This window comes from Puma concolor, chromosome B4, assembly GCF_028749965.1.
Source record: "Puma concolor isolate L17-30 chromosome B4, mPumCon1.1.hap2, whole genome shotgun sequence".
Lineage (NCBI taxonomy): Eukaryota > Metazoa > Chordata > Mammalia > Carnivora > Felidae > Puma > Puma concolor.
In genome coordinates this window covers 131,782,623-131,810,534 of record NC_141673.1, presented here as the reverse complement: position 1 = coordinate 131,810,534, position 27,912 = coordinate 131,782,623, and the positions used below count along the sequence as shown (strand labels likewise).

At 45.7% G+C, this 27,912-nt stretch overlaps 1 protein-coding gene across 4 annotated transcripts in view; it reads left to right on the top strand.

Annotated features, from left to right (window-relative positions):
* The window catches only part of CAMK1D (calcium/calmodulin dependent protein kinase ID), a 437,908-nt gene that overhangs the window by 139,873 nt on the left and 270,123 nt on the right, over positions 1-27,912 (top strand). For all 4 annotated transcript variants that reach the window (XM_086714936.1, XM_025930109.2, XM_086714934.1 and 1 more), the window contains exon 2: positions 23,446-23,577. In XM_086714936.1, coding sequence (XP_086571062.1) covers positions 23,446-23,577 — 132 coding nt within the window. The remainder of the gene's footprint in view (positions 1-23,445; positions 23,578-27,912) is intronic.

Genomic DNA, 27,912 nt, shown 5'->3' with positions numbered 1-27,912 from the left:
GATGAGTGTGGGTATCATTACAGAGGCCAGGGGATTGCTAGTAAAGGCAAGAGAGATTTTCTGTCTCTGGTTACAGAGATTTATAATCCAGGAATCTGAGAACTCTCTCTCAGTTCAATTCCAACAGGGACCTAATCCAGCTCTTCCCAATAAAGGATATTCCAGACACTACTCAGTGGAGACCTTTGGCCACGCTAGCTGACCACTTGACAGTGCTCCCCCTAGGAAGATTATTGAGCAATTAAATCATTCCTAGAATGGAAAAAAAATCTTCATGTTTCCCATTCCTAATCGGGTTTCCTTTTCTTAATTTGATAGAGCACCTTGCCCGTTTTCTTTTTTGTTTTTAAAAAATACGTGTTGTCTTCATCCATCCATCCATCCATCCACTCAACAACTGAAGATTGATCACTCGGCCCAAAGCGTCATGTTTAATTCTCCTCATTTTATTTTCATGAGTGACCTGTCTAAATGCATCGCTGCTTGGAACCGTCTTCCTGTTGCGTTGTTTGTCTGGTTGTGAGATCATCTGAATGGAAGGAAGTGTCTCATGCACCACACCACATGCCATCTCCTGGTCATCATCTCATACTGGCATGCAATACTCCTTCATAGACTGATTAGTCATGAATTGATCTTTTTAAAGCCTGATTTTCATGCCATAAATTTCCAATTATGTTTACTATATGGCCACTGTGTACTTTTTTTATGCTCTGCTTTCTGGATACAGTTTTCCATTGCTTATTCAGTCTGCATTGCCATTATTTTAATGGCTCTGTATCATCACCATGATCCGCCTTTCCTGCCCCTAACTCTTCAGTGTGACACAGAACCTCCACTCTAACTGGGTAGTTCCTACGGCCATTTTATTAGTAAGGAAGTGAATTTGGAGTTCCTATTAACGTGGTGTGAACAGGTTATGCATTTATTATTTTCAGGTAAAAGAATTTTTAAAATAGGGACTCCAGGGCTAATATGGTGGCTCTATGAAGACACAGGGAGCCTAGGTTCTTTCTGTTTTTCTATTCCAGTGCCACAAGCAAGGAACTTCTATCCTCAAGGTCACAGGCTGACCACTTGACATTTAGCCATCATCTCCTTATTCTAGAAGGAAAGAAACATTAAGGGACCAAGGAATATGCCTCACAGCCAAATCAATTCTCCTTTAAAAGAGTTGCTACATAAGCCTCGCATGATGACTTTGGCTTCAATCTCACTGGCCACCTCTAGCTGATGGGGAAGTTCAGAAATGTAACTTTGCAGTTTGGTGTATGAGAATAATGTTAGCTGTTGTAACAAATAAGCCCCCAAATGTACTAGCTTCACACAATAGGCCTTTATTTTTTTCTCATAAAAATATAGCACAGATGTCCCTCCTTGCCAGTAGGCCTCTCCCATGAGGACTGAGAGCTCCAGGCTCCGTGTATCTATGGCAATACCCTCTTCTAGGACCTGCGTCCTCGAACTGAGTGGACATATGGTGAGCAAGAATGGAGAGTCTTGCGTGGGAGGTGTTTCTGGGCCAACCTGGAAGGGCCCACATCATCCACTTATGCTCCATTGGCTAGAACTCAGTCACACGGCCACATGTACCTGAAAGGTGATAGCTAGCTGTTAGCTCTGTGCCTGCAATGAGGGGGTAATGGGTTTGGGAGTAGCCAACCACTGGCTGTTGGGATTCTGTTACTGGGAAAGACGTTCGAATGTACTGAGACGTGGAATGAGTCTTAGCTGCAGCTTCCGCTCATTTTTCCCACGGACGCTCTTCCTGTGCCGGTTCTCCCGGGTTGGGCCTCCTCCTTCCTGGGTCTGTGTGGCGATGCTAGTCTTTACCATGTTCCCCACTCTCCAGCTTCTTGTCCATGCTGCCACATTTCGCTCTAGATTCCACAGTGACTTGTTTCTATTTGTCCAATGTTTCTTGGGTCTTGGTTTTTGTTCTCTAACCATGTGAAAGCGGGGACTTTATTCTCTTCTTCTGTCATCATTAGTGGGTCACTGTGCCCTACTAATATGATGTGTACATCTCATGAGAATGGCCACGAAGTCCTTGATGAAATCAGCTCAAAGAAATAATGAGGCCAGGAGTTAAATAGTTAAAGTTGACACTATTTGGCCAACATGTGGAGGCCATTGGAAGGGGCACCAGGCTTCTGTGGTTGCATCCTAACCCTGTTGGTCATGTGCTTTGAACCTAGACGGGGCCTTCCCTTTACTAGATCAAAGTTTACTCTAGAAAATTTCTGCTCCCAAAAGGGTACTCATATGCCCTTGCTTTGCAAAAGTCCAGTGCTCAGTTTTGGCCAGGCACGTTTTGTTCTTTTCTCTGTGTTCTTATGATGTTCTGTGAACATTTTCATTGTAGGCCCTATCGCCTCATCAAAATAATTGGTATTTCCTGATCACCCTAAGGAGTAAGTGTACAATTTCCATCTTTCCATTTAACCCTTACAACAGCCCCATGAGGTATGTGGTCTCACTTCGCCCCATTGTACTGAGGAGGATATGGGCTCATTGAGGTTCAGCGAATGTGCCTCATGAATGAACATCAGGTCTGTGAGTTACTGTGCTGTGTTGCCATGCATAAACTGGGCCTGTCCCAAGGAAACTGGGCCCCAGGGCCTCCCTCCTTGCATGCTCCCAGCTCTGCAGTTTTGTGAAGGCACCGATGGCTATTCTGCCTCAGGTTAAAGTTTTTAAAAAATCATGAAATACTCATATTTCCCACAAAGTACAGAAAAATAAATGAACAGATTACTGGGTAACCCCCACCCAGATTAAGCAAATGTTGATAAACATTTTGCCTTATTTGCTTCTGACTTCTCCCTCAAAAATGTCTTGGGCACAGGATCCGGTTATGGAGACACACCCCATTCCCTTTCTTCCCAGGGTCAACCTGTTCCTGAAGCTGCTATCCATTTTCATTATGTGTCTTCAGACTTTTTAAAAACATTTTTAAGGTTTATTTATTTCTGAGAGACAGAGAGAGAGTGCACAAGGGAGGGGCAAAGAGAGAGGGAGACACAGAATCTGAAGCAGGCTCCAGGCTCTGAGCTGTCAGCCCAGAGCCCAATGCGTGGCTTGAACTCACAAACTGCGAGATCATGACCTGAACCAAAGTTGGATGCTTAACCAACTGAGCCAACTGAGCCATCCAGGCGCCCTGAGACTTTTTCTCCATATGTCCGTACTTTATGTTCCAGCAGTTGTAGGGCCTTATGATTATCGGTGTATATGTGTGTGCGTCTTGTAGAGGACCTAAATGGAATCTATACTGTCAGTATCTCTTAGTAACCTGCTTCTTCTCACCTATTGTTATGTTAATACACGTAGATTTCATCATTTAATTTAATTGCTAGAGTATTCCACTGGATGACTATAGCATAGCTTACTTTAGTCATTTGGGATATTTACATCCCTATAGATTAATTGGGATATTGCACCCCTTTAGGTAAATACATGTAGCTCTAATTCTTCATTAGACGTATAATATTCCATGGCATGGATGCAGTATTCCCCCATTACTGAGCATTCACAGTACTTTGGTTATTTTCCACTACTTACAGTGCTGCAGTAAGCATTTTTACACATACATCCTTATGTAATGTTTTTATTTCTATAGGGTAGGTTTCTTAAGATGAAAGTTAACAGGTACAGCCGGGTTAGTTTCCAAGAATGTTTTGGCAATTGACAGGCAGCCCGTAAAGTGACCTTTTTCCAGCCTGATGGGAAGGAAGCTGTCCTGTTGAGGTTTTATTTCTCATTTCCTGGGCTACTCGTAAGGTCGGGCAGCAGTTAATATGTTCATTGGCCATTCTGTGAACTGCGTGATTGTATCCTTGCCCACACTGAATTGCAAGACCAGAGCATCTCAACTGGGCGTGGTTTCTGTGATCAGTGCTCCCTGGAGGTGGGGGGGGGGGGGTGGGCAGCCTCTGTGACAGCCCTTGGTGTCACTGGGATGTTAAGTTTTTGTCCTACAGGTCGCAATTATTCCTTCACCCCGGCCCTAGCCTGTTACTCTTTTTACTTTGCTTGTGCTTTTACTATGCCTTGATTTCTTTTTTTTTTTTCAACGTTTTTTATTTATTTTTGGGACAGAGAGAGACAGAGCATGAACGGGGGAGGGGCAGAGAGAGAGGGAGACACAGAAGCGGAAACAGGCTCCAGGCTCCAAGCCATCAGCCCAGAGTCTGACGCGGGGCTCGAACTCACGGACCGCGAGATCGTAACCTGGCTGAAGTCGGACGCTTAACCGACTGCGCCACCCAGGCGCCCCTGCCTTGATTTCTTAATTGTAAGACTTGACCATTTTCTCTTTTCCAACATGATTTTTGGCTTTTGTGTCTTGCTCATGGACATTAACTGATGCATACCTTTTAATTCTTTTCTCCTAACATGTTTCCAACATTTTTACTGTAGCTTTTACTTAGAAATTTAAGCAGCATCTTTAGAGAACCCAGATTTTCTAGGTATGTTATTACAGCATGGCGAAGGATTTACCATTTACTAAATATCATTGACTACATATTATTTGCCTGAGTATCCAATGCTCTGCTGAGGAACAAGGATGTGACATATATTCTCATCTTTTTCATTTAACATTTATTTTTTGAGACAGAGACAGAGCATGAGTGGGGGAGGGGCAGAGAGACAGGAGACACAGAATTCAAAGCAGGCTCCAGGCTCCAGGCTCCAAACTCCAAACTGTCAGCACAGAGCCGATATGGAGCTTAAACTCATAAACTGTGAGATCATGACCTGAGCTGAAGTCAGATGCTTAACCAACTGAGCCACGCAGGCACCCCTTATCTTTTCCATTTAAAAATTTATACTTTGATCTTTTCTGTTCAAGTACCGTGAAGCTCACAGAGTGAGAGAGAGGGATGGCCAGCTGGTAGCCGTGCACACTTGGGAGACCTGGGCTGGTACATTTGTTTAAAAACCAAGTAAAGAAACAAAGTCATTGTAATTGTCCCTGGTGTTTACCCTGAGGAAAGATGCCAGGACTGGAGCATCCTGGAGACTGACAGAGGATCTCTTTAGCTCCTGCCATTTATGAGGGTTGAGACATAGTGATTTTTTTTTTTTTTTCCTTAGAGAAGAAAGGCAGGCAGCAGTGAGTAGAGAAAGGGGTTCATTTTGCTGCTGCTGGTGAGGTAGATCTGATCTAATGGTGAAAACAATTGGTGTTCCAGTTTCTATTTTTAAGCATACTTTTCAGAAGCATCAAAGTATTTGGCAAAAGAAAAAAAAAGTTAAATCGTGTTAGTGTTCTATTTGTGTGCGTGTGTGGTTTGGATATATTTCCATAGCCTCCTTTGTGGACGGGCATGTGAAATGGCTTTAGCCGTTATGAGGACGAAGTGCCCGTTCCAGAAAGGTACAGACCAGTTGTTAGGCATCCAGCAGATTAGCGATTCCATGCAGAGTAGCGTTATTATTCTCCACGCGGCCAGCACAGTCCAGAAGACACACACCAGGAGCGCGGGCGGCCAAGCCCCTGGGGTGTGAGCCTGTGCCCACAGGGGGTCAGAGGGCGGGCCCGGCGTGTACCTTAGCGGCCCTTACCTGAAGCAGAAGGTGGGGCACCGTCTCCACCTTGCACGTGGCCAAACTGAGGCAAAACCTGGGTGAGTTTAAGCAGCTGTGTGACATCACTCAGGCTAGAACGAAGGGCCTTCTCGCCGTCTCGAGGAACTTTGACTAAATCATGATCAATTCTGCTTTTTTATTAGGGAGCATGAGAATATTGTTAAGTTAGCTAGAATGATAGCATCTGTGAAGCCAGTGCCCGCCTTGAGCCTTTGTGCTTTTTTTTAAAGCTCTCACACGGAAGTAAGATGTGTCGCACCATCAGTGGAATGGAGATCTTTCAGGAACAGTACCCCAGACCCCACCGAACCCTTGCCGTGAACCACGGGTGCTAACTCTCTTGTGGATCTCATGATCCTGCCTCGTCCCTCCTTCACACAGCTGTGGGCCCTTCATGCATGGTTCCCTGGCCTGGAAAAGTCTTCTAGATCTGCCCGTGATCTCTTCCTTGTGCCGCTCAGTCCTCAGCAAAGTGCCACCCCCTCCATCAATGCACACTCTGTCTCCCCTGCCCCCCACCCCCACCACTTTATCTTTGTTTCTAGCTCTTACCAACACCTGGCACATGTGTTTGTTTACGGTCTGGCCCCCTCTGGCTGGCGTGGGAGCTTCGTGGGGCAGAATGTGCCTTCCATTGGCCTCCATATCCCCAGGGCCTGGCGTATCACAGGGCTCACTAGTCCTTTGCAGACTGGGCAGCCCGTGCTGTTTACTCCCCTGCCAGCTCGCAGATGTGTGACCTGCTCGCCGAGGCAGCAGCAGCGGGGCCAGGGGACATTGCCACCGTGCCTCACCACCTGCGGGAAGCAGTGCAAGGTGACCGTGCCGCGTATAGCGGTCAGCTCCAGCTTGTAGTTCAGGTTTCTGTGATGGTGGGGTCCACCTTCCCAGGGCCAGAGCTAACTAATGACTGAAGTATGGGTCCTTAATCACTGTCGTCAGCACTTAACGCCGAGCAGGTGCACATGTGGCTCCCAGGAAACACACTGGGCTTTAGCAGAGATGTCTGTAGATATGTCCCTGACCCAAAGAAGGGTCTCCAGCTCTTCAATGGGCCAATTTGGGGAGATGTTTCTGGGCAAGCAAGCCTTTTGGAACCCCTCAAATCACCTGCCCTGGGGAATCTCACACACCTCAGAGCAGCGCCCCCCTCAGTAGTGCACTTTCCAGGAAGCAGAGCTGTGGAGTTTGTAATGGGTGCCTTCTGCCTTGCACGGGGAAAGACATGGATGTGATGTGCCAACAGCATGTTTCTCTGCCTCGACGGAAGCAGCCAAGCAGCCTGGGGCCAGGGCTGATGGTGTCTGCAGGGATCAGAGCATTCAGGGCACCCTTCCTATCATCTGAGAATGGCCAGGGCTGGCAGAGGTAGAGCAGACCTTCCATTCATGTCCATCATCTCTGCGATGGGTCATCACTTCCATGGCTGAATCATTGAGAAAAGCTCAAAGGACAGTATCCTCGTGCTTCTGGCCTCCGTTTTGTGTGCAGTGGTATCTCAGGGGATGACCTTTGGGTTTTGTGGGTAGCCACTAGGCAGACTTATTCTCATTTTCATCCAGAAGTAACGTCGTCATCAGCACCTCCCCACAAATTGCTTGGTAGTTTGTGTTGTGTGTGATTGGTGAATAAAGCTGGGTACCAAGGCACAAATGCCTAGGGATGTATGAACTTTTCTTTCAGCTGGGACAGTGTTAATGTGATCATGTTTTAGGAGATGGCAGAACTTGTCACTTGTGCTTGAAGATGAAGTTCACTCTATTAATCAGGAAATGGATAATGAGATGTGCGGGCAGTTTAGAAAGAGGACTTAGCAGGTGAGGAAATACAAGGGTCAATCTTGAGTCTATTGTGTTTTTGTACTTTTGAAAAGAATACAAATTATCATGTAGAATTTTAACATAGAAAGGCAATAAAGAGGGGGCCCAGTTTTAAAACACTGAAGAGTAGACTCAGAACACGAACAGAAAGTTCAAACTGAAAATTCTTCCAGTGTCCTTTAACAGAGAGTGTGGGCACCTGGAAGTCGGAGGCAAGGGAACCTTCTGTCTTCAGTCCTTGGGATTGAAATGGGCAAACATTGTCAGAAACTTAGAAAGAAGCCAAAGTTATTAGCCAGAGGGTTGTCTGGCTAAGAAAATTTCAGTGAATTTTCCCATCAGAGCCCAGATTGCTATTGATTTAGTGTGGGTGGGAATTTGGACATTCTTTTTTGGGGGCAAAATATAGCAAAAAAAATCTCTGCACCCTTTGCAATCTTGTTACCTTTTCTCAGTTATGAAATTAACTATACCTGAAGAGATGGCATTGGCTAAAAATGAAAAAGCATGATTCTGGCAACAGGCCAGGGTTAGAACATCACTTGTTACCTCATTCGTAAAATTTTTAACCTCTTTGAAGTTTTCTCAGCTATCAAGTAGGCATAATGTTATCATGCAGGATTATTGATAGAATTGGAAAATTATCGGCATATGCTTTTAGAAATAATCTAATAAGGCTTTAGTCTTGCATCTTGACCAAGTTCTCTTTACCACTTTGTTTATGGAACCATCTGTAAACAGTACAGCTCAGTTATGAAAAGATGTGCAAGGCATTTCATTGGTTAGTGTAGGGAGATTCAGCCAATTATGGACTTATTACTTACTAAGGTAAAAAGAAAGGGAAGGTAATTTTCAAGTTGCAAATGTAGAAAGCATCTGTAGCATAAGCATGAGTATGTTTGCCATAAATGGATTTCTTACATGGCCAAGCCATATCCCTTTGTCAGGGAGGACACTTCTCTGTTTCTGTTCAAACTGATGTAAAAGAACACAGTTGCCTATGACATGTTTGATCAGACCGAGAATACCATATTTTAGTCAGCTCTGTTCCTTTCCCTCTTTTGTTCAAAACCTCATGCCTTGTTACTGCCTGTGGCACTGACCCTCTTCCCTCTGATCTCTGCAATGTCCATAGTGTGTCTCCGGCTACTGGTCCGGTGACAGCACTCCATCCAGCCTTCACACCTGGGTTTGAGTCCTCGTCTTTGAGATTTGGATGAGTTGTTGAACCTTGATGAGGTCAGTTTCCTCATCTGTAAAATAGAGATGAATACTATTAATATAGACTTGTATTTGTATTGGATTCTTATTGCTGCTGTAACAAATTGCCACAGATTTTGGTGGACTAAGACTTCACAGTTTTGTCTTCCCGTTCCAGTCTGAAGTCCTCCAGTGGGCCTTAGAGGCAAAATAAAGATGCTGGCAGGACTCTGTCCCTTCTAGGGCATCTAAGGAGAACCCATTCTTAGCTTTTTTGAAGCTTCTAGAAGTTGCTGGCATGCCTTAGCTCTCGTCCCCTTCTGCGACAACATCTCTCTGACCACTGTTTCCAGCACACCATCTCGTCCGATTCTGTCCTCCTGCCCGCCTCTTGTAAGGACCCTTGCCATTACACTGAGCCACCAGGGTTATCCAGCACAACAGCCCCATTTTGAGACCCTTAATCTAATCACAGCTGCAAAGTCCCTTTTGCCACATAAACTAACATTCACAGACCCCAGGGATCAGGGTGTGGATAGCCCTAGGGGGCCGTTATTCTAGGTGCTGTGAGCATCAATGGTGCGTTTTGTAGTTTTACACACACATACATAAAGTTTGTTTTTTCGTGATGTGCTCTGCACACATACACAAAATATTTCTCTCTCCCCACAATGCCCCCGTGTGTTTAGCATCTGCCCTGTTGAGGGCCTGGCTCTGGGCTATGTTCTGCTTCTGTTCTGTCAACCTGCCTTTCTTGCCTTCCTTTCTTCTCCCCTCCTGTTTTTTTTTTTTTTTTTTTTTTAATAAATTTTTTTTTTTCAACGTTTATTTATTTTTGGGACAGAGAGAGACAGAGCATGAACGGGGGAGGGGCAGAGAGAGAGGGAGACACAGAATCGGAAACAGGCTCCAGGCTCTGAGCCATCAGCCCAGAGCCCGACGCGGGGCTCGAACTCACGGACCGCGAGATCGTGACCTGGCTGAAGTCGGACGCTCAACCGACTGCGCCACCCAGGCGCCCCTCCCCTCCTGTTTTTACCTGTTGAAACATACTCGTCCTTCAGGGCCCATGTCAGCTTCCCCCTTCCCTACAAGTGAGTTCCCTGATGTTATGTATCAGTGATCTCTATGAAGAAAAGTCCCTTGACCCACCCCCCCCCATCTTTTTCTTGTGAAAAAGCTATTGAATATCTTCATTGGTGAAGGTATCTGGGCTAATTGGGAACCAGGTACATGAGGCCAATTCATACCAGGTGTTTTTCCCTATTTAGATATCCAGACCTCACAAAGGGTTAAAACTTCACTGTCTAATGGGGTTGTTACTGACATTTCATAGTAGGTGTAGCTAGATGGATCTAGTTAGAGGCTTTCGTTAGCTGGATAGTCATTTTGCATAGACGATTATCGATTGTTCTCACCGTCGCTTTCATTACCTGGATAGTCATTTTGCATAGACGATTATCGATTGTTCTCACTGTCGCTTTCGAAAATTTTCTCTAGTTCATTAAATAACTCTTTACATTTTTTTTTTAATGTTTCATTTATTTTTGAGAGAGAGAGAGAGAGAGACAGAGTACAAGCAGGGGAAGGGCAGAGAGAGAGGGAGACACAGAATCTGAAGCAGGCTCCAGGCTCTGAGCTGTTCAGCACAGAGTCCGACGTGGGGCTCAAATTCACCAACCTCGAGTTCATGACCTGAGCCAAAGTCAGATGCTTAACCAACTGAGCCGCCCAGGCGCCCCCATTAAGTAACTTTTAATGGAAAAACAGTGCATGTACATAGTAAAATAGATAATAACTAACTCTTCTCATTCTTAGGCCTCTTGCTGGAGGCAACGGTGTAACTTGTTTCTTGTCTCTTTCCAGAGATTGTGTGTGTGTGTGTGTCTGCGTGTGTGTCTGTCTTTGTGTGTGTGTTTGCAAATGGGAACACAGTGGGCACTTTGTACCTTCTTTTTTTTTCACCTAACAGTATATCTTGGGGATAATTCTTTATCAGCACACATAAATTTACTTAATTATTTTAAATGGCTGTGTAGTACTCCACTGTATTTTTAGATTCTAATTTACTTAACCAGTCCCCTATTATAGATAGATATTTTGAATATTTCCAATGTTTTGGTATTTCAAGCTTTTTTTTTTTTTATAAGATTTTATTTTTAAGTAATCTCTACCAAATGTGGGGCTTGAACTCATGACCCTGAGATCAAATGTCACATGCTCCACTGACTGAACCAGTCAGGTACTCCTCAAGCTTTTGATTTTTTTTTTAATCAGGTTATTGATAGACTTTTTAATTTAAAAAATTATTTTTAATTTATTTTTGACAGAGAGACACAGCGTGAGCAGGGATGGGGCAGAGAGAGATGGAAACAGAATCTGAAGCAGGCTCCAGGCTCTGAGGTGTCAGCATAGAGCCCGATGCAGGGCTTGGACTCATGAACCGCGAGATCATGACCTGAGCCGAAGTCAGCCGCTTAACTGACTAAGCCACCCAGGGGCCCTGATAGACTTTTTTTTTTTTTCTTACATAGGTATAGCCAAAAGTCCTTTTAATGTAGTAATTACTATACCAATAAGGACTCTTTTTTAATGCGGGATCTTGAAAAACTAATTAGAAAGGATATTGATATGTGAGTTTGGCTGGCATGGAACTTAAAAGACTTCCTTCGGGGCACTTGGGTGACTCAGTCGGTTGAGTATCTGATTCGGCTCAAGTCATGAGCTCATGGTTTGTGAGTTTGAGACCCAGGTCGGGCTCTGTGCTGACAGCTCAGAGCCTGGAGCCTGCTTCAGATTCTATGTCTCCCTCTCTCTCTGCCCTTCTCCCCACTCGTGCTCACGCGCTCTTTGTCTCTCTCTCAAAAATGAACATTTAAAAAAATTTAAAAAAAGGCTTTCCCTCAAGTTACCTGTGGTTCCATCTGCCCTTAACCAGAATTAAAATAAACATAAAAAAGGACTTAAAATCAGAGCTTTCCAGAGGGCCCCACGGAGTAGGAGTGGCCATGTGATGGTGGGCCAGCTGGGGTTATCATAAGCAGCCACCCCAGCTTCACTGTTAAGGTTTTGCCCACCATTTGATGATGTTGTCCACTGGCCCCTATAAAAGCTATGTGTCTGCTGTTAGGAGGACATGGGATCTTTGTAGCAGTCACAGGAGAAGGAGGACTTGAGTGTCCCCTAGTTTTGGTTTCCTTACCGTAAGGGATGGGAGTGAGGACGAGGACCACCCTGAAGAGCCACTTCGGCATGGAGATGCTTTGTCCCACAGGAGACCTCTGCAGACCACGACGAGATGCACCGCCTGTGAGCACTGCACAGTTAACAAAGAGAGGTGGACAATACGCTGGGAGCGCCACTTTCCTCCAAGTCATTACCTTGTCGAGGAGCAAGAATTCCTGTCCCCTCAAAGGTCCTTCTCTCTGGACTAAGAATCAAATTGACCCGAGACAAAAGAACCAGGGAAAATAAAAATTCTTTGCACCAAGAAAATGCAATGTTAATAGGCAAACATACAGGGAATCCACATACACCTGGGAATTGCAAAGACAGGGAAAATGAGGTGTCTGTGTCTCTCTGAGCTAAGGACAAGGGGGCAGGGGTCTGGACCTCAGAGGAAAAGAATGCACTTCTCTGGGCGACAAGAGGAGATGTTTGCTAATCCGTTGTTTGCCCTGCCATACAGATGTGTCACTCAGATAAAATTTGTCTCTGTTAGTAATCTTTATTCTGAGAAATGCCTCCAGTTTAGATTTTACCATGTGGTTAAGGGAGGGACAGAAGTTTCTCTTGAGCCTGCAAGGTATCAAGTGCTTTAGCTCAAAATAATCCCCATGCCAAAGGGGCACATTTTGGGAGGGGTGGGGGCTGTCCAAAACCCCTTCAACCTTTATCATCCAAGTGAAATATACCCTTGCCCCAAGTGCATATGCGGCCCACATGGACACTTTCTGTGCCTTTCAGTGTTAGTAGTTTTTTGGCTGTGGCTATAGGAGGCTTTGTGATTCCAGAAGAACTGAATCTTTTGTCCTGTCCCCGCCTCCCCAAAGCAGGCTTCCTTTAATGCTCCCTGTTGGTGAGCTAAGAAAAAATGACTGGCTTCGTCAGGCTCCACATCCACCTTTCACAAGCATCTGGAAAAGGGCAGAGATAAAATGTGAGACCCTGTCAGAGAGGTAAAGGCGAAAAAGTTGTGTTCTTGAAGGAAGCAGGCAGCATGCATTCATTTGGAATGTATTTGTCTTCTGCATTGGGATCCGTGAAGCAATTAGCATGAAGATTTAGCTCCGCGGAAAGACCTCAAGGAACCAGAGCTGTGACACGCAGTGACTGTGCTGGCATTTTGATGCCTTCCCCTGTGATGAGCATTGTCACAACGCGAACTGCGCCCGTGGTTTTAGATGCAGGGATGTAGTCAGAATGAGAATTGATCTGGGCAAAAATCACGCCAGTGGTATGAATATTTAAGAACGTTTCGTCACGGTTCTCAAAGCTATTAGGGGAATTTGCTAGTCATTGTGGGATTTACCAAGTGGAAGAGGAAAATGGGATTTTTTTTTGAGTGAAAAAGAAGGGCTATTTTTAGCAGGAGCCTCCCTATTTGTATGCATAACTTACTAAGGTTAAGGATATGCCTCTAATTTGAACTGGTTGGTGAGACACAGGTACCAATTCATAAGGGCCTAGTTTTTTAAGAAGTAGAATTTTGATACTTTTAGTTTAAGCGTTCACATACACATATGGTTTTCTTTTTTTTTTAATGTTTATTTTTGAGAGAGACAGAGCGCAAGTGGGGGAGGGGCAGAGAGAGAGGGAGGCACAGAATCCGAAGCAGGCTCCGGGCTCTGTGCTGTCAGCACAGAGCCCCACGCGGGGCTTGAATTCATGCACCGTGAGATCATGACCCAGGCGGAAGTTGGACACTTAAGGGACTGAGCTCCCCAGGTGCCCCAAACATCTGGCTTTCTATGTAATTGCTAAGTAGAGGTTTTAGAAGACACACTTTATTATTATTATTTTATTTTTTTATCTTAGAGAGAGAGAGAGAGTGTGAGTGGTGAGGGGGCCACAGGGGGAAAGAGAGAATCCTAAGCAGGCTCCACACTCAGTGTGAAGGCTGACTCGGGGCTCAATCCCTAGGATCATGACCTGAGCAGATACCAAGAATCAGGTGCTCAACTGACTGAGCCACCCAGGAGCTCAGAAGGCACACTTTAATGAGCAGATGTCCTATCTAAGTGGGATACCAATTTTCATACGCATATGTGTTCTTGAAGCCTGTGTGTGAAAACAAAATGTGTTTTTGCTTTGTTTGCTTGTCAGTGGACTGAATGTCATGTCATCAGTGGTGTGTGAATTAGTGGAGATTGTAGATCAGAGATCAAACTGGAAAGAGTTTCTGCCACTTCTGAAATTGTCTCATTTCTGCCTGGAGAGTTGCTCACACCATCTGACTCCCACTACTGTTTTTATCTGTTTGGGTTCTCTGGGGTCAGTAAGATTATCGTGAGAGTTAGCAGATAGGTTTTCTTACTTTAAGAGTTGATTCTGGTCTGGAACAATAGGTCTAAAAGACATCTGTCTATTTCTTAGATGCTCTGAAGCCAAGGGTCACCACCTTCATTTTTCACTGTGTGGTTTCTTTTCCATTTTTTCCTCCCTTCAGCCTTTAATATTGTCCTGGCCTAACACTGGGGGAAATAGTATGCTTAGTGGAAAAGAACATTTTAATTTATGGCCCGAGTCCTGGGGGTAACGTCTGTCTGCCCAGTCACAGGGCACAGGAATGGTAATGGGCTAGCGGCAACGGTGTTAATACAGTTAATAACACAGTCAATCTGATTTGTATGTCGAATGACTAAAAAGAACAAGAAGGCAATGATCCAATAATAGCTGACTCTAAGCTAATAGGGCAGATCGTTTCAGTGCCATCTGATTATTTCTTGGTCTAATTTGGGATGGATATAATTTTACTGAGCGATTGGTTTAGTGAGCTATCGTGAACCAGAACGACAGCTCTGGAATTCCTGATTCTTGTGGAAAATCAGAGGCATCTGTCATTTAATATTTAAAAATTCTTCAACATTTTTGTTTATTATTTTTGAGAGACAGAGATAGACAGAGCTCGAGTCGGGGGGGGGGGGGCAGAGAGAGAGGGAGACACAGAATCCCAAGCAGGCTCCAGGCTCCGAGCTGTCAGCACAGAGCCCGATGTGGGGCTCGAACTCACGGACTGTGAGACCGTGACCTGAGTCAAAGTCGGATACTTAACCAACTGAGCCACCCAGGCGCCCCAGGGGCATCTGTCTTTTTAAGGTATCACCAGTTCAGTTGGATGGACGTTGGTAGAACATCTACAGTGTGCAAGTCGCTGTAGGTTGTTGGAGGCTAAATGTCTGTTTTGTGATTAAATTGCTGTTGTATGAGAAAATAATTTGTTTTTAAAATATATGCACGTAAAGCAGTCAGCACATGCAATACCCTTTCTAAATACTTTCTGGTATTTGTTCTGAACAACTTCATGGTAAAGATCACTAGAAATTGGGAAAGCGGGTGGTGCCTGGGTGGCTCAGTTGGTTTAGTGTCCAGCTTGGGCTCAGGTCATGATCCTGCAGTTCATGAGTTCAAACCCTGGGTCGGGCTTTGTGCTGATGGCTCAGAGCCTGGAGCCTGCTTGGGATTCTGTGTCTCCCTCTCTCTCTGCCCCTCCCCCGCTTGTGCTCTGTCTGTCTGTCTGTCTCTCTCTTTCAAAAATAAATAAACATTTTTTAACAATTTGGAAAGCAGAATTCATCGAATCTTGTTTTTGCTTTTATGGTTAATAACTGGTAGTGAGTAGGTGGGTTAGCCAGCATAGCTCTGGGCATGGCTGAGCTCTGAGTTCTGGTCCCCCTCATCTGTGCCCTGCCCCTGCCCCCCCTCAGTAGATGCCTGAAATTGCAGATAACACTGAACACTACATATAGTATGTTTTTTCTTATACATGCATGCTTACAATGAAGTGTAATTAATAACTTAGGCATGGTAAGAGATTGGTCAACAGTAACAATCAAATAGAGTAATTTTAACAATATGCCGTAATAAGAGTTGCATGGGTATAGTTTCTCTCAAAATGTCTTCTTGTGCTGTACTCATCCTTCTTGTGAGGACGTGATTAAACGCCTATCTGATGAGATGAAGCGAGGTGAACACTGTGACAGAGCATGAGGCTACATATTGGCAGGAGGGTACTAGTACTTGACTGACTGTGGGTAAATGAAACTGCGGAGCTGAAACCAGGGCTAAGACGGCATATAGTAGCAGATCTGGAGGTAAGGTATGGCTTCCTGAGTGGCTCTAGGAATTTCTTTTTAACAACAGGCAGGTAGTTCACAAAACCATTAAATGCTGCATTTTCAGGCCACTCGGGTATGTAAGATATTCCCAGAGCCCAGGGGAGGGGCGGGGAGGGCTTTATAGCAGACACAGTCTAAGTCCTGGATGGCCCACCCTTACCACGGTGGAGTTCCTTCTCACAGCTGACTAGGTAAAGCAAAAAGAAACGGCCCTTTTCAAAGCCATCATTTATGAAGTTAAAAGCAAAAGTAGTTGTTTAGAATTCTTTAGTCAATATAGAAAATGTGACATTTCCTCAAGTCTTGGAAATTCAGCTAGCAAAACATTGTTTACTTCCTCCTGGGCGCCTGGCTTGCAATCAGAGCGAGCTGCCTCCAGGTGATGAGATTTGATTTTCTTTGAAATGTAGAAGAAAAAGGGGAAGGTTTCAACTTTTGTAATTTGTACAGCTTATCTTCAGGAGCTGAAAATATTTAGCGTTTCAAGAATAATTTTTTGTTTGACCTTTTCAGTAATTGGTCACAGAGATTTAATTTAGATGGAGACTTGGTATGTTTTTCAAAAATGGAATGTTAGTGTTCTTTAAAAATCAAATAAGTATGTTGTGACATCTTGAAAAATGCAGTTTTTAAAACACTGGGATTTTTATTTCTCCCATGAACATGCATTTTCTAAAGTCCTTTCAAACATCTAAAAAATCTGCCCTCTACTCTTTCCTCCCAAATTTGACTTATTTAACCAGGATGAAGGTTTATGGGGAGAAATATCATCTCACAATGTCACTGATTTTATATTTTTAACAGGACAGAGAGTGATCTTGGGATTCTGCAACTGTAGAATATTACTGAAGCACTCTGGCACACAAGTGTGCACTTTTTTTTAATATTAATTTATTCTCAAGTTATTTAGCCTACAGTAGTCTTGGCTTCAGGAGTAGAACCCAGTGGTTCATCCCTTACATATGACACCCAGGGCTCATCCCAACAAGTGCCCTCCTCAATGCCCCTCGCCCACTTAGCCCATCCCCCCACCTGCCTCCCTTCCAGCAACCCTCAGTTTGTTCTCTGGATTTAAGAGTCTCTCATGGTTTGCCTGCCTCTCTGTTTTTATCTTACTTTTCCTTCCCTTCCCTTGTGTTCATCTGTTGTGTTTTTTAAATTCCACATATGAGAGTGAAATCATATGGTATCTTGTCTGTCTCTGACTGACTTATGTCACTTAGCATAATACCCTCCAGTTCCATCCACATTGTTGCATATGACGAGATTTCATTCTTTTTCATCACCGAGTAATACTCCATTGTATGTGTGTGCGTGTGCGTGTGTGTGTGTGTGTGTGTGTACCACATCTTCTTAATCCATTCATCAGTTGTTGGGCATTTGCGCTCTTTCCATAATTTGGCTTATTGTTGATAGTGCTGCTTTATATAAACATTGGGGCTTTAAAATGTATCGGGAAAGTCTCAAAGAATTTTTATGCTTTGAGAGAAAGCTTTGAGGTTCTTTCTGCATAGACTTGCATACAAATGTGGAGGGATGCGTTATGAAGGAGGAAAGGGACTGTATTATTTCCCTCAACACAGAGAGGAAGGTCAGTAGAGTGTATCATTTATCTTGGGTGTCTATGGCACAGGGGAAATGTAGAAAGCTAGATGGGGACACAGACTAGAGCCTCAGATCGTCCAAACTGATCATCCAGTTTGGTGCTGGTATTGCTAGGGATGGAGACACAGGAAAGCGTGGCTTAGGACACCTGCTGTCACGTGGGAAAGTACATAAAGGCCCCCAGTGGAATGTGTAAGTGGGATAATGCAGGTGTAAGCCAAATGTACAAGTCTCAGAATGAGGGCCTTCAGGTGGCGAGGCAACTGAGAAAGCCTACAAAGAGAGGGAAATATACGAGCTGGGTCCTTTAAAACGTACGTGGAATTTCGCCAAGCAGAAAGAAAAAGGAATGATGTCCGAGGAAGTGGAGAAGTGGGCAGGACTTGAAGCAAGGTCAGTGGTCTGAAAGGGCATGGGAGTGTTTGGGAAGCTGCCAGTTGACTGATGTGGTGTGGGAGTAGGGGTGATGTGTGTATAGCGGGGCGTGTTTGTGTTGGCGAAGGTGGCTCTAGAGTAGATGAGCCCGCAAAGCTGGGGTCAAGTTGAGAAGAGCTTTGAGTGCCATCGATAACTTGCAGAGGAGGTGAAACTTTACCTTGTAGACACAAAACCTCAGAGTTTTAGGTAGGGCAGCAACATAATCTTTGCTTTAGAAAAGTAATGCCAGTAGCAGGTTGGAGAAAGCAGCTGGGGGCAGAGGGGCCAGGAGAGGGTCCTGGAAGTAGTCCAGAGTGAAATAGCCCGAACTTGAACCCGGGCAGTGGTGCAGGGATAGAAGAACAGACAGGGAACTTGAACGAGAGATGGACGAGAGAAACAGGTTTCTTGGCTGCATTGTTGAAATGCAGACATTCATTCGTATCTCATTGGTAGAAATGAGAGACAGCACCCAGGAAGAAGTTTTGGGATGAAGATACTGTTCTGTAATTTTGGTGACGCTGCTCTCGAGAGGCTGGTTGGGAGATTGAGCTAGAAAGCTCTCGTAGACAGCTGGAAAGATGAGATTTGCACATGAGTGAGATTAAAATTTAGATAAAGGTTAGGGGGCCATGTGGAAACAGGTGGTGGAAACTGGAAATAACAGATTTTCCAGGGGGAAGGGATGGAGTAGGATAAAGGGAGATTGGAGATGCAGCCTGGGGGTGCACTAACCTTTGATAGGAGGAGGGGGAGGAAGAGGAGGAGGAGGGAAGAACTGTGTTGTAGAACCCAGAAGAAGTGAGTTTTAGGAAGGAGGCCACACAGGAAACTGCTAGGATGAACAGCAAGAAGAAGCATTGGACTGAGCTATTGGGAGACCCCCTCCCTCCTCAGGGGGCCCAGACCACCCGATCCCAGGCAGGCGGTGCGGGTTGGGGGTTGGGGAGGCAGACTGCAGAGAGCATGGGGTCCTGGGTGCCAGGCAGGAGCAGGCCACCGCACAGACTGCCATTTCAAGACGCAGGTGCGTTCAGTCTGGCTGGAAGTCTCTACTGTTCAGTTAAAAAAATTTTTTTTTGAATGTTTATTTATTTTTGAGAGAGAGAGGGAGACAGAGTATGAGTGGGGGGGGGGAGGGGCAGAGAGAGAAGGAGACACAGAATCCGAAGCAGGCTCCAGGCTCCCAGCCATCAGCACAGAGTTGGATGCTGGGCTTGAACTCGTCGACCGCGAGATCATGACCTGAGCCGAAGTCGGAAGCTCAACCGACTGAGCCACCCAGGCGCCCCAACCACCGTTCAGTTTTAAATGTGTTGTGCTTGTATTTCACAGCTGATGGAGTACAGCCTCCTCTGACCTCTCTGTATTTTTAAAACTCTGTAACTCTCTGTCCCTGCTTGTGTTCCTAGGAATTTATTTCATTGGGTTGCCTGAAGCCTTTATGGACTCAGATCATTTTTCTTGCTGACTTCCTTCCTGCCACGGGCCCCCTCCCAGCCTGCCTCCCTTTTCTCTCCTCGCCCCCCCCCCCAACCCCCACCCCAGCCCAGACACACACATTACTTTGTTATGTAATTACATTGCAAGTGCCCAGACTCTTCATTCATGTGTTTCTGCTTCTGGTGTTTTTAATTAGCTTTCCTGCAATGGGGTAAGTGTCTTCAAGCGATTTCTATTTATTGCAGGAACAGTAACAATGTATGCTAATCATATATCCCCTAGGAAGACCAGAGAGCTTTGTCTGTGGAAGGAGGTAAATGCGCATTGTTGGGCTAAATGAGGAAGTGAGGTGGGGATTTGCACGCTCAGGGAAGGATGGCAGCTCATGCTGAGGCAGGGTGACCCTCCGTGGCTGTCATCCTCCCTGCCTGAGAGGCAGGCTCCTTCTGCCAGCAGCACACAGTGGCCCAGCAGAGTGTATGGAAAAGCACCTCAGAGGGTTACAGGTAACTAACTCCTGTACACTTTTTGGGATGCTGTAAGAATTGGATTAGTTGACAGGCGCCAAAGCGCTTTGTGTCACATGGTACCCAACACCCGTAGTTACTCATTTCTTTTTCCTTGAGGAGGTAACGAGAGAAAAGATTTGTCATGTTTTTTTCAGTGCATCCATCCCCAGGTAATGCCATTGAGTAGAACTGGGCAGACTTTTTATTTTTTCTTGCGGTGAAACATAACATGAAATGTATCACATTAGCCATTTTTTAAAAAAATTTTTTTTCAACGTTTATTTATTTTTGAGACAGAGAGAGACAGAGCATGAATGGGGGAGGGGCAGAGAGAGAGGGAGACACAGAATCTGGAACAGGCTCCGGGCCCTGAGCTGTCAGCACAGGGGCCCGATGTGGGGCTCGAACTCACGGACCGTGAGATCGTGACCTGAGCCGAAGTCGGCGCTCAACCGACTGAGCCATCCAGGCGCCCCTCACATTAGCCATTTTTAAGTGTGAGGTTCAGTGGCATTAAGACAATTCACATTGTTATGTAACCATCACCACCATCCATCTCCAGATATCTTTTGTCTTCCCAAATGGAAACTTTGTCCCCATTGAACACTGACTCCCCATTCTCTGCTTCCCCAAATCTGGCAACCTCCGTTCTACTTTCTGGGTATGAATTTGACTAGCCTAGGTACTTTGTGTAAGTGGAATCATATGATACTTGTCCTTTAGATTCTGGCCTATTTCGTTTAGTATAATGTCTTCAGGGTTCATCCATGTTGTAGCAGGTGTCAGAATTCCATTCTTTTTTTGTGGCTGAATAATAGTCCACTGCACGGACAGATCACATTTTGTTTATCCATTCATCCACTGATGCATATCTGGGTCATTTCCACCCTTCGGCTGTTGTGAATAATGTGACAATGAACATGGGTGTACAAATATCTGAGTCCCTGCTATTGATTCTTTTGGTAGCATGCCCAGAAATGGGATTGCAGACTGCATTTCAGCCTGAGAGAATAGGACCGTAACCTTGGCTTTGTGATTCTACTTGTTAACTGTTGATGGAGATGTCTGGAGTCTTGGGGGCATCCTTGGCCATCAGGGGCCTGCCTTGTCCCCTTTCACAGGTGACTTGTGGTCAAGCCCCAGCTGCTTAGCCTGTGAAGCCCCTTACAAATCTATGTCCCACTGTCCTGCCCTCACTCAGGGTCACAGATAGTCCATCCCTCCTGAAGTCAGGGACGAAGGCAGAGAGCCCTCGATCCAGGAGTGCCAGTGCCTCACCTTGACCTCAGTGTCTTGCAGTAGCCCACCAGTACTGGCTCTGATGGAGGACCTAGTTCCCTCCCTCTTCTGTCATGGCCCCAGGGGTCAATTCACACAGAAACCTCACTTCCCACTCTGTTTTCCAGGGAGAGAACTGTCCATGGAATAAGGAGGTGCTTACTCTTCTGAGCGCTTGATAGCTACCCAAGGCGAATCCCTCCTCTGTGTTGGGCATAGTCTGTTACTCTTGGTGCAGATTCTGAAGAGGAGGGAGTGTGGTGGGTGCAGAGTGGGGCAGGGGGCAGCGGGGAAGTCTAACAGGTCTGGCAGTGGTCACTGCTGCTAAAGGGCTTCTCTCCCTTGTGGAAAATGGACCTGGTAAGTTCAACAAACTCAGGAGAGGAACCACTGTGGTGTCATCAGCATCAGGGACCTAAGTGGCAAGTAGGGAAACTGAAAACAAATGCATGGACTCCCCAGTAGAAAGTCACCCATCGTGCCAGACTCCTCGTCTTCCCTCACTGATTCTTCTTATCTCTAACATCGTCCTTGTTCCACCTCCTGGAGGATAGCAGAAGGGACCATATACATGATTGTGCATGGTTCCTTCCACCTGAGAACCCTTGTTGTGCGGTGAATCCGTGTCAGTCTGTCCCCGAGACAGAGGTGAGGAGAAGAGACAGCCGGGTTCGGGGGATCCCCTAAAGTTGCCAAGAATTGGTTTCCGTAGGCGGAATCCGTTGGCAGTGACCAAGCGCCGCTGGGAACGTCTGATTCCATTAATCACTCTGTGATCAATCTGTTGTGGGTTTTTTGTGTTTCTATTTCATAATCGTAGTTCTAGTTGATTCTGGAAGGTTTCTGTCGATGAGAGGCATGTGGTGCTGTGAGGGAAAATCCTACTCGATGTGTGGATTTGGGCAGAAGATCTTGGTTCTGACATTTTTCCTTTGGTTCTTTGGTAGAACCCCCAACCTCTCCCCCTTGGGTTTATAGAATTCTATAAATATATATTTATCTCAAGTTTATGTTCCAGAAGGAACACTGTCTGAAGACTCACAATTTACTGTGCTAAGTAGAGTGAATTCTTCTCCCCGGAAGGGACTTTAAAACTATATATTTGTATTTCCTTTGGTCTGTGGATGGATGTGTGTCCCTGTCAGATGGGTAAGCAGAGGGAGAGGAAAGTCTGAAATTCTTGCTTAAGCATCTTTTGATGTTGACTGAAGAACAGACCCTCAGGCTCTGGTATTGGCTTGATATTGGTCCTTCTAGTGGTTTCTTTTGATGTAGGAGCGTTTGTCTCTAATTATAACTGTGTAGAAGCCATGTGTAGTGTCCCTCTGAAGGAGAAAGAGTTGGTCCTTGACAAGTCTAAAGACAGAGAGTGACTCAGTGGACAGTGGTTTCTCCATGGCCCGTGTGCACAGGGCCCAAGTTGCTGAGGCCTCGAGTGGGTAATGGACGAACCTATTCCTGTTTGAGCCCTTAGGGAAGTTCTGCCCCCCAGCCCGAGTATGGTACCTAGGGTGGGTGACATGGTGGCCACTGAGGTGCTGGCTCTGGGGCTCGATGACCACAGAGCCTCCTCGGAGAAATGAGCTCTCCAACCCCGAATGTCCTTTGCTGCTCTGCCTTTGCAGAGTTCAGTTTACATTTTCAGGCAGAAAAGTCTCCCCCACTCAGGGCATCGTGTGTGCTTTTGTTTGTTTGTTTAAAAAAAAATAAGCCGCTTATTGAAAACTTGTGTGTTTTTGCCAATTAATTAACCCCATGTCAATACCACGCGTTGCACCAGCTCATGCTTCAATGATATCCTTACCTGCCTCTAAGAATTAATTAATGTTTGCAGCGTGCTCTGAAATTTTCTTGGGATGGAAGGACCTGTGAGGAAGCTAGAAATTTTGGCACTACTTTGTCATTTACTTGGGTGTGGGGGCTGGCAAGGGGATGGGCCTACTCTTTCTCCACAGGAGCCATTCCGGGAGCGTCCCTGTTCACTCAAAGGCCACTGCTGCAGTGTTCTGTGGGGTGGCAGGTGGCACCGGGCGGTGGCCAAACCCACGTGGACAGCCACATGTCCCATTGCACGAAGGTACTTGTTTGCATCAAGATGTCCAGTAGGGAGCTATGCTCGCTAAAAAAAGTAACAGTAATGCGGACGATTGTTGTTATTATTCCTTAGACCTTGGTAGTAGGATTGGAGGAGCCACAACTCCTGCGTCTAAGCCGCTTCCTTTTCTCCCTCTTTGTTCACAGCGGGGCATTTTCTGAAGTGGTCTTAGCCGAAGAGAAGGCGAGTGGCAGGCTCTTTGCGGTGAAGTGCATCCCGAAGAAGGCGCTGAAAGGCAAGGAGAGCAGCATAGAGAACGAGATAGCAGTTCTGAGAAAGTAAGTGACCCGGGTGGGGGCACTGCCTCCTTCTCCAGCCACCTTTGGATTGTTGGGTCCCAATCCAGGGGAAGGAGCTGCAGCCAGCAGCTAGTTGCTCAGCGGCGGTCAAAGAGGGTGATCCGAGCGCTGGAGGGGGTGGGCTGTGTTAACGATGACTGATGTTCTTACGTTGCATTCAGAGCATTTTGCGTATGCAGTAAAATCCTGATTTGCGAGTATAATTTGTTCCAGAAATATGCTTGCAATCCAAAGCCCTTGTATGCCAAAGTGAATTTCAAGAACCATTGGCTCAGTTGTGATCATGTGACGTTCAGAGTCACATACGACTCATATTGCAAGACATTGCTCGTTTATCAAGTTAAAATTTATTAGAAATGTTTGCTCGTCTTGCAGAACACTCACAGAACAAGCTACTCACAATCCAAGGCATTTCAATTAAATATTATATATATTATGTATATATAATATATAATCTCACAGCTTTTGTGGCAGTCATTGGAGCTAGTCTTTCCAAAGAACAGCAGTCAGGTGGACTTGGTTTTGAACACACCCTAGCTGGGTGACCGTGGGCTGGTCCCTGAACTCTGAGCCCTTCTCCATGAACTGGAATTAATGATCTCTCCCTCACAGGGGTCCTCGGGAGTAGGTGAGATGGTGCCTAACAAGTGTTTATAAAGTGCTTTCAACAGCACCTGCTATGTTGTGAGTGCTTAGCACAGGGTAGCCACCTGCTGCTCGTATTGTTATCATTTCTTTTCTTTTACAAGAAGGAGATGGAGCTCAGAGTAGAGTCACTTGTCCCACACCTTGTGGCTCCTCTGTGGCAGAGCCTGGAGAGCCAACTCCATTCACCAGGGTTATTCCATGCTCTTTAATGGGTCTTCTGCTTTCTGCCACACACACACGGTGCATGGCCCCCAGCCCATCCCACAGAGTGCACTGCTCAAGTGCTTCACCTCTTCATTGGGTTTTTGCTCCCATGTGTAATAGAACCAAAATCTTGCCTCTAGCATAGTAGCATACACAAAGCTATGGCTGGATCCACCCAGATGCCTGTGTCTTTTGCTGGCCAGCCAGCTGCCCACATCACTGTGATCATGCTGCTGCCCCGAGTCTCACAGGTTTGGGGGAACAAACCCTTATATGGTACCTGCTTTTGCACGTTTGGAGTGTATCTGAGCATTACGCTATGAAGTTTTTAAGAGCTTCTATTAATGAAGGATGTTAGAAATATCCTTGAAATTTTGGGGGTTTGGAATCCACACACAGCAAGAATGCATGTACAGATAAGCAAAGCAGAATGGGAACACGCCTTATAGGGCGTCAAAACAATATCTTACATACTCACATTCTTCCAGTGTAACCCACCTCTCCCACTTGTCTCCCTGGGACCAGTAGTGTCTGTTGAATGATGCTGTGTTGCCATCAGTGTGAACCCAGGGCCACCAAAGTGGTCAGGATGGTCTGTCCTGTTCGGCAGCATGTGTGATATGTGTTCCAGAACAAATAGGTCTCGACAGCTTTTCAGTGTAAGGGTTTTTGCTTATTTGTTTGGTTGTTTGGTTGGTTTCTAGGTTCTCTGGATTGTCTATTAGGGACCCAAAGAGTTTCAGATTGTCCTGTGGAGGATTGCATGAAACGAGTCTATGGAAGAGAATTTGGGAAAACAAATTACTCTAAGTACATGAGCATCGAGCAGGAAAGCACTATGTTAATGAAACATTTATTTAAATTGCTTATCTTCCAATATGAAATCAGCACTTGGGGGAGAGGGTAGTTGCAGCCACGTCGCGAATATATGACATGTTAGGTAGAATTCTGGGTGGGCCCAGAGCCTTCCAGAGCCTCCACCGGGGGCCCAGGGGCTGCCACTGCTGAATTGAGAATGGCACCTTTATTTTCAGGTAACTCCCTCATAGGCTTAGAAGCCACACAACCAGGGAAGTCAGTTTTTATTCTCAGGGTTATTCTGCATCTACACGGGCAAGGGACCCACAGATACAGACATCACGAGCCAGTCTTGGTTTACACCACGATCATTCTCCTTTAATTAATGTCTCAACCCTGAGCCTGAGTCAGTAATCACTTCTAGGGAGAGGGCATTGAGAGGCAGGGAGGGCAGGGACTTGGAGGGATTCGTTTCGATCGTTTCTCACTCCCAGCTGTTGGAGGGCCTTGAAGTGTGATTCTTCTTTGAAGAACAAAGAACAGAGAAATGATTCCTCAGGGGATAAGAAGGTTCTGTATCTCCTGTACTGATGTAGTTTTGGTCTTCCGCAGATGATTTGCAAGTGAAATAAGAGGCAGTTCCATATCAGAAGCAGCCAGACTGAAAGTACGCGAGCGGTCAGGAAAATAGTTCTGGAGCCGTTAGAATGTGATCGTTGAAACATGCACACATTTAACCAGTATTTATTAAAGTCCTACACACCAGGTGGCACTGCTAGGCACCGAGGTTGAAGAGATAAGAGATAGTTTCTGCCTTCCTTGTGTTCCTGAGTAAGTGTGATCATGTCGTAGATACCGTGAGAGAAGACTGGCCAGAGGCTTAAGGCTAGGGCTGTCTGGTGCTTCCTTCGGGGTGGGGTGTGAGCAGACGTTTCCTGGAGGAGGTGGGTTCACACAATGAGTATATTTTGGGGTGGTGCAGAGAGGCAGGGGGACATGGACATTCTGACCAGGAGGAGCCACCCCATCAGACGGGAGGCAGGCTCGTGTGCTGGCAACGGCACGTAGCTCATCTGACCAGGGCAGAGGGTTCAAGGTGAGGCATGGGGACATGGGGTTGGAGAGGTTGGACTGTAGGGGATCACATTCCCTGCTTTGGACTTGGAACATCATTCCATAGTTGATGGAATAGCCACCGAAGGGTTTTAATGCAAGAACAACGTGATCAGGATTGTTTCATTAAGATTATTGTGGTGGAACATTGGATAGATTGGACGCGGGGGGGGCCTCAGTGCACCGGGGCAGTGTCGTCAGAGGAGTCTGGGAAGCAACACATTGAAACAGGAGCTGTGAGCCAGGATGGAAGAGACAGAGATGCGGGTGTGCACAGAATGGAATCTCCAGGACATAGGGATTTGGAAGACGTGGAGAGAGGGTTGAGAGGAGATAGGGTTGTAGGATAACTACCACGTTTCTGATTGGATAGCTGGGGTGGATAGCAGCTCCTTAACTGAGATCAGAAATGCAAGCAGGTTGCCTGGGTAGCTTATTGAGTTAAGCATCGGACTTCAGCTCGGGTCATGATCTCATGGCTGGTGGGTTTGAGTCCCATGTCAGGCTCTGTGCTGACAGCTGGGAACCTGGAGCCTGCTTCGGATTCTGTGTCTCCCTCTCTCTCTGCCCCTCCCCTGCTTGCACTCTGTCTCTCTTTCAAAAACAAAATAAACATTAAAAAATTTTTTTTTTCTAAAAGAAAGAAATGCAAGCACTGGAGGGCAGGTGGTGAGTTCTGATTTAGACTCACTGAGTTTGAGGGTCTTGGGATGGCCAGTTGACCAGCCAGTCTGGAACATGGTTGTGATCTGGGCTTGGTGGATGTTAAAGTTTTCTGAAATGACGTAGAACAAAAAAATCTTTTGGTACTTTCTACAGCTATATCACTGTAGATGGGGTCCCAAGGAGACCTACTTTTTGCCCGCTTCTGCTCTGTACCCTAGTCATTTGTGTGTTTCTGCGCCATTTTTGATCTAAGCAGGCCCATCTGAGAGATGGCTTGTGCTCTTATGGGCTGTGAGCTTATGCAGGGTGAGAGATTTATGTATTTCATTGAATCAAAGTAATGTAGCTAATTTATCCTTAAGGATGTCTTTATACTTGCTCTGAAAGTGGTTCTAAAATGAATTTTCTACTTGATAAATAGATATTAAAACAGGCTCAAAAGGAATAAAAAATGACTAACATCACAGTAGACAGTTGCTGTGTAGCAGAGAACTCCTGATCTCATCTGGCATTTAAGAGGCAGGGTCTATATGATCCTGCATGAGTTTCTCCAGCAGAATGGTTGGTTTTATAGTCTCAGGAATGGAGTGTTTTATGCCTTATGGAATATCACGTTCTTAATGTTCCATCCCCTGATTGGATTATAGAGCTTATAGTTTTTATGGTGTTATTTACTTCGAGGGCAGACATTACCCAAATCGAATTTCGAGAACCCCCTGTGCATTTTTGGAGAGGCAGAAAGGCATATATAGGAGTGTGCATTTAAATGCAAGATGAGGAGAGAAGGAGAAACATGAAGCTGGAAAATGGAGACAAGAGAAGCAAAACAAATGTATCTAGAAGATCCCCTTTCCTAATAGCTGGGGGAACCGAGGCTCAGCCTGG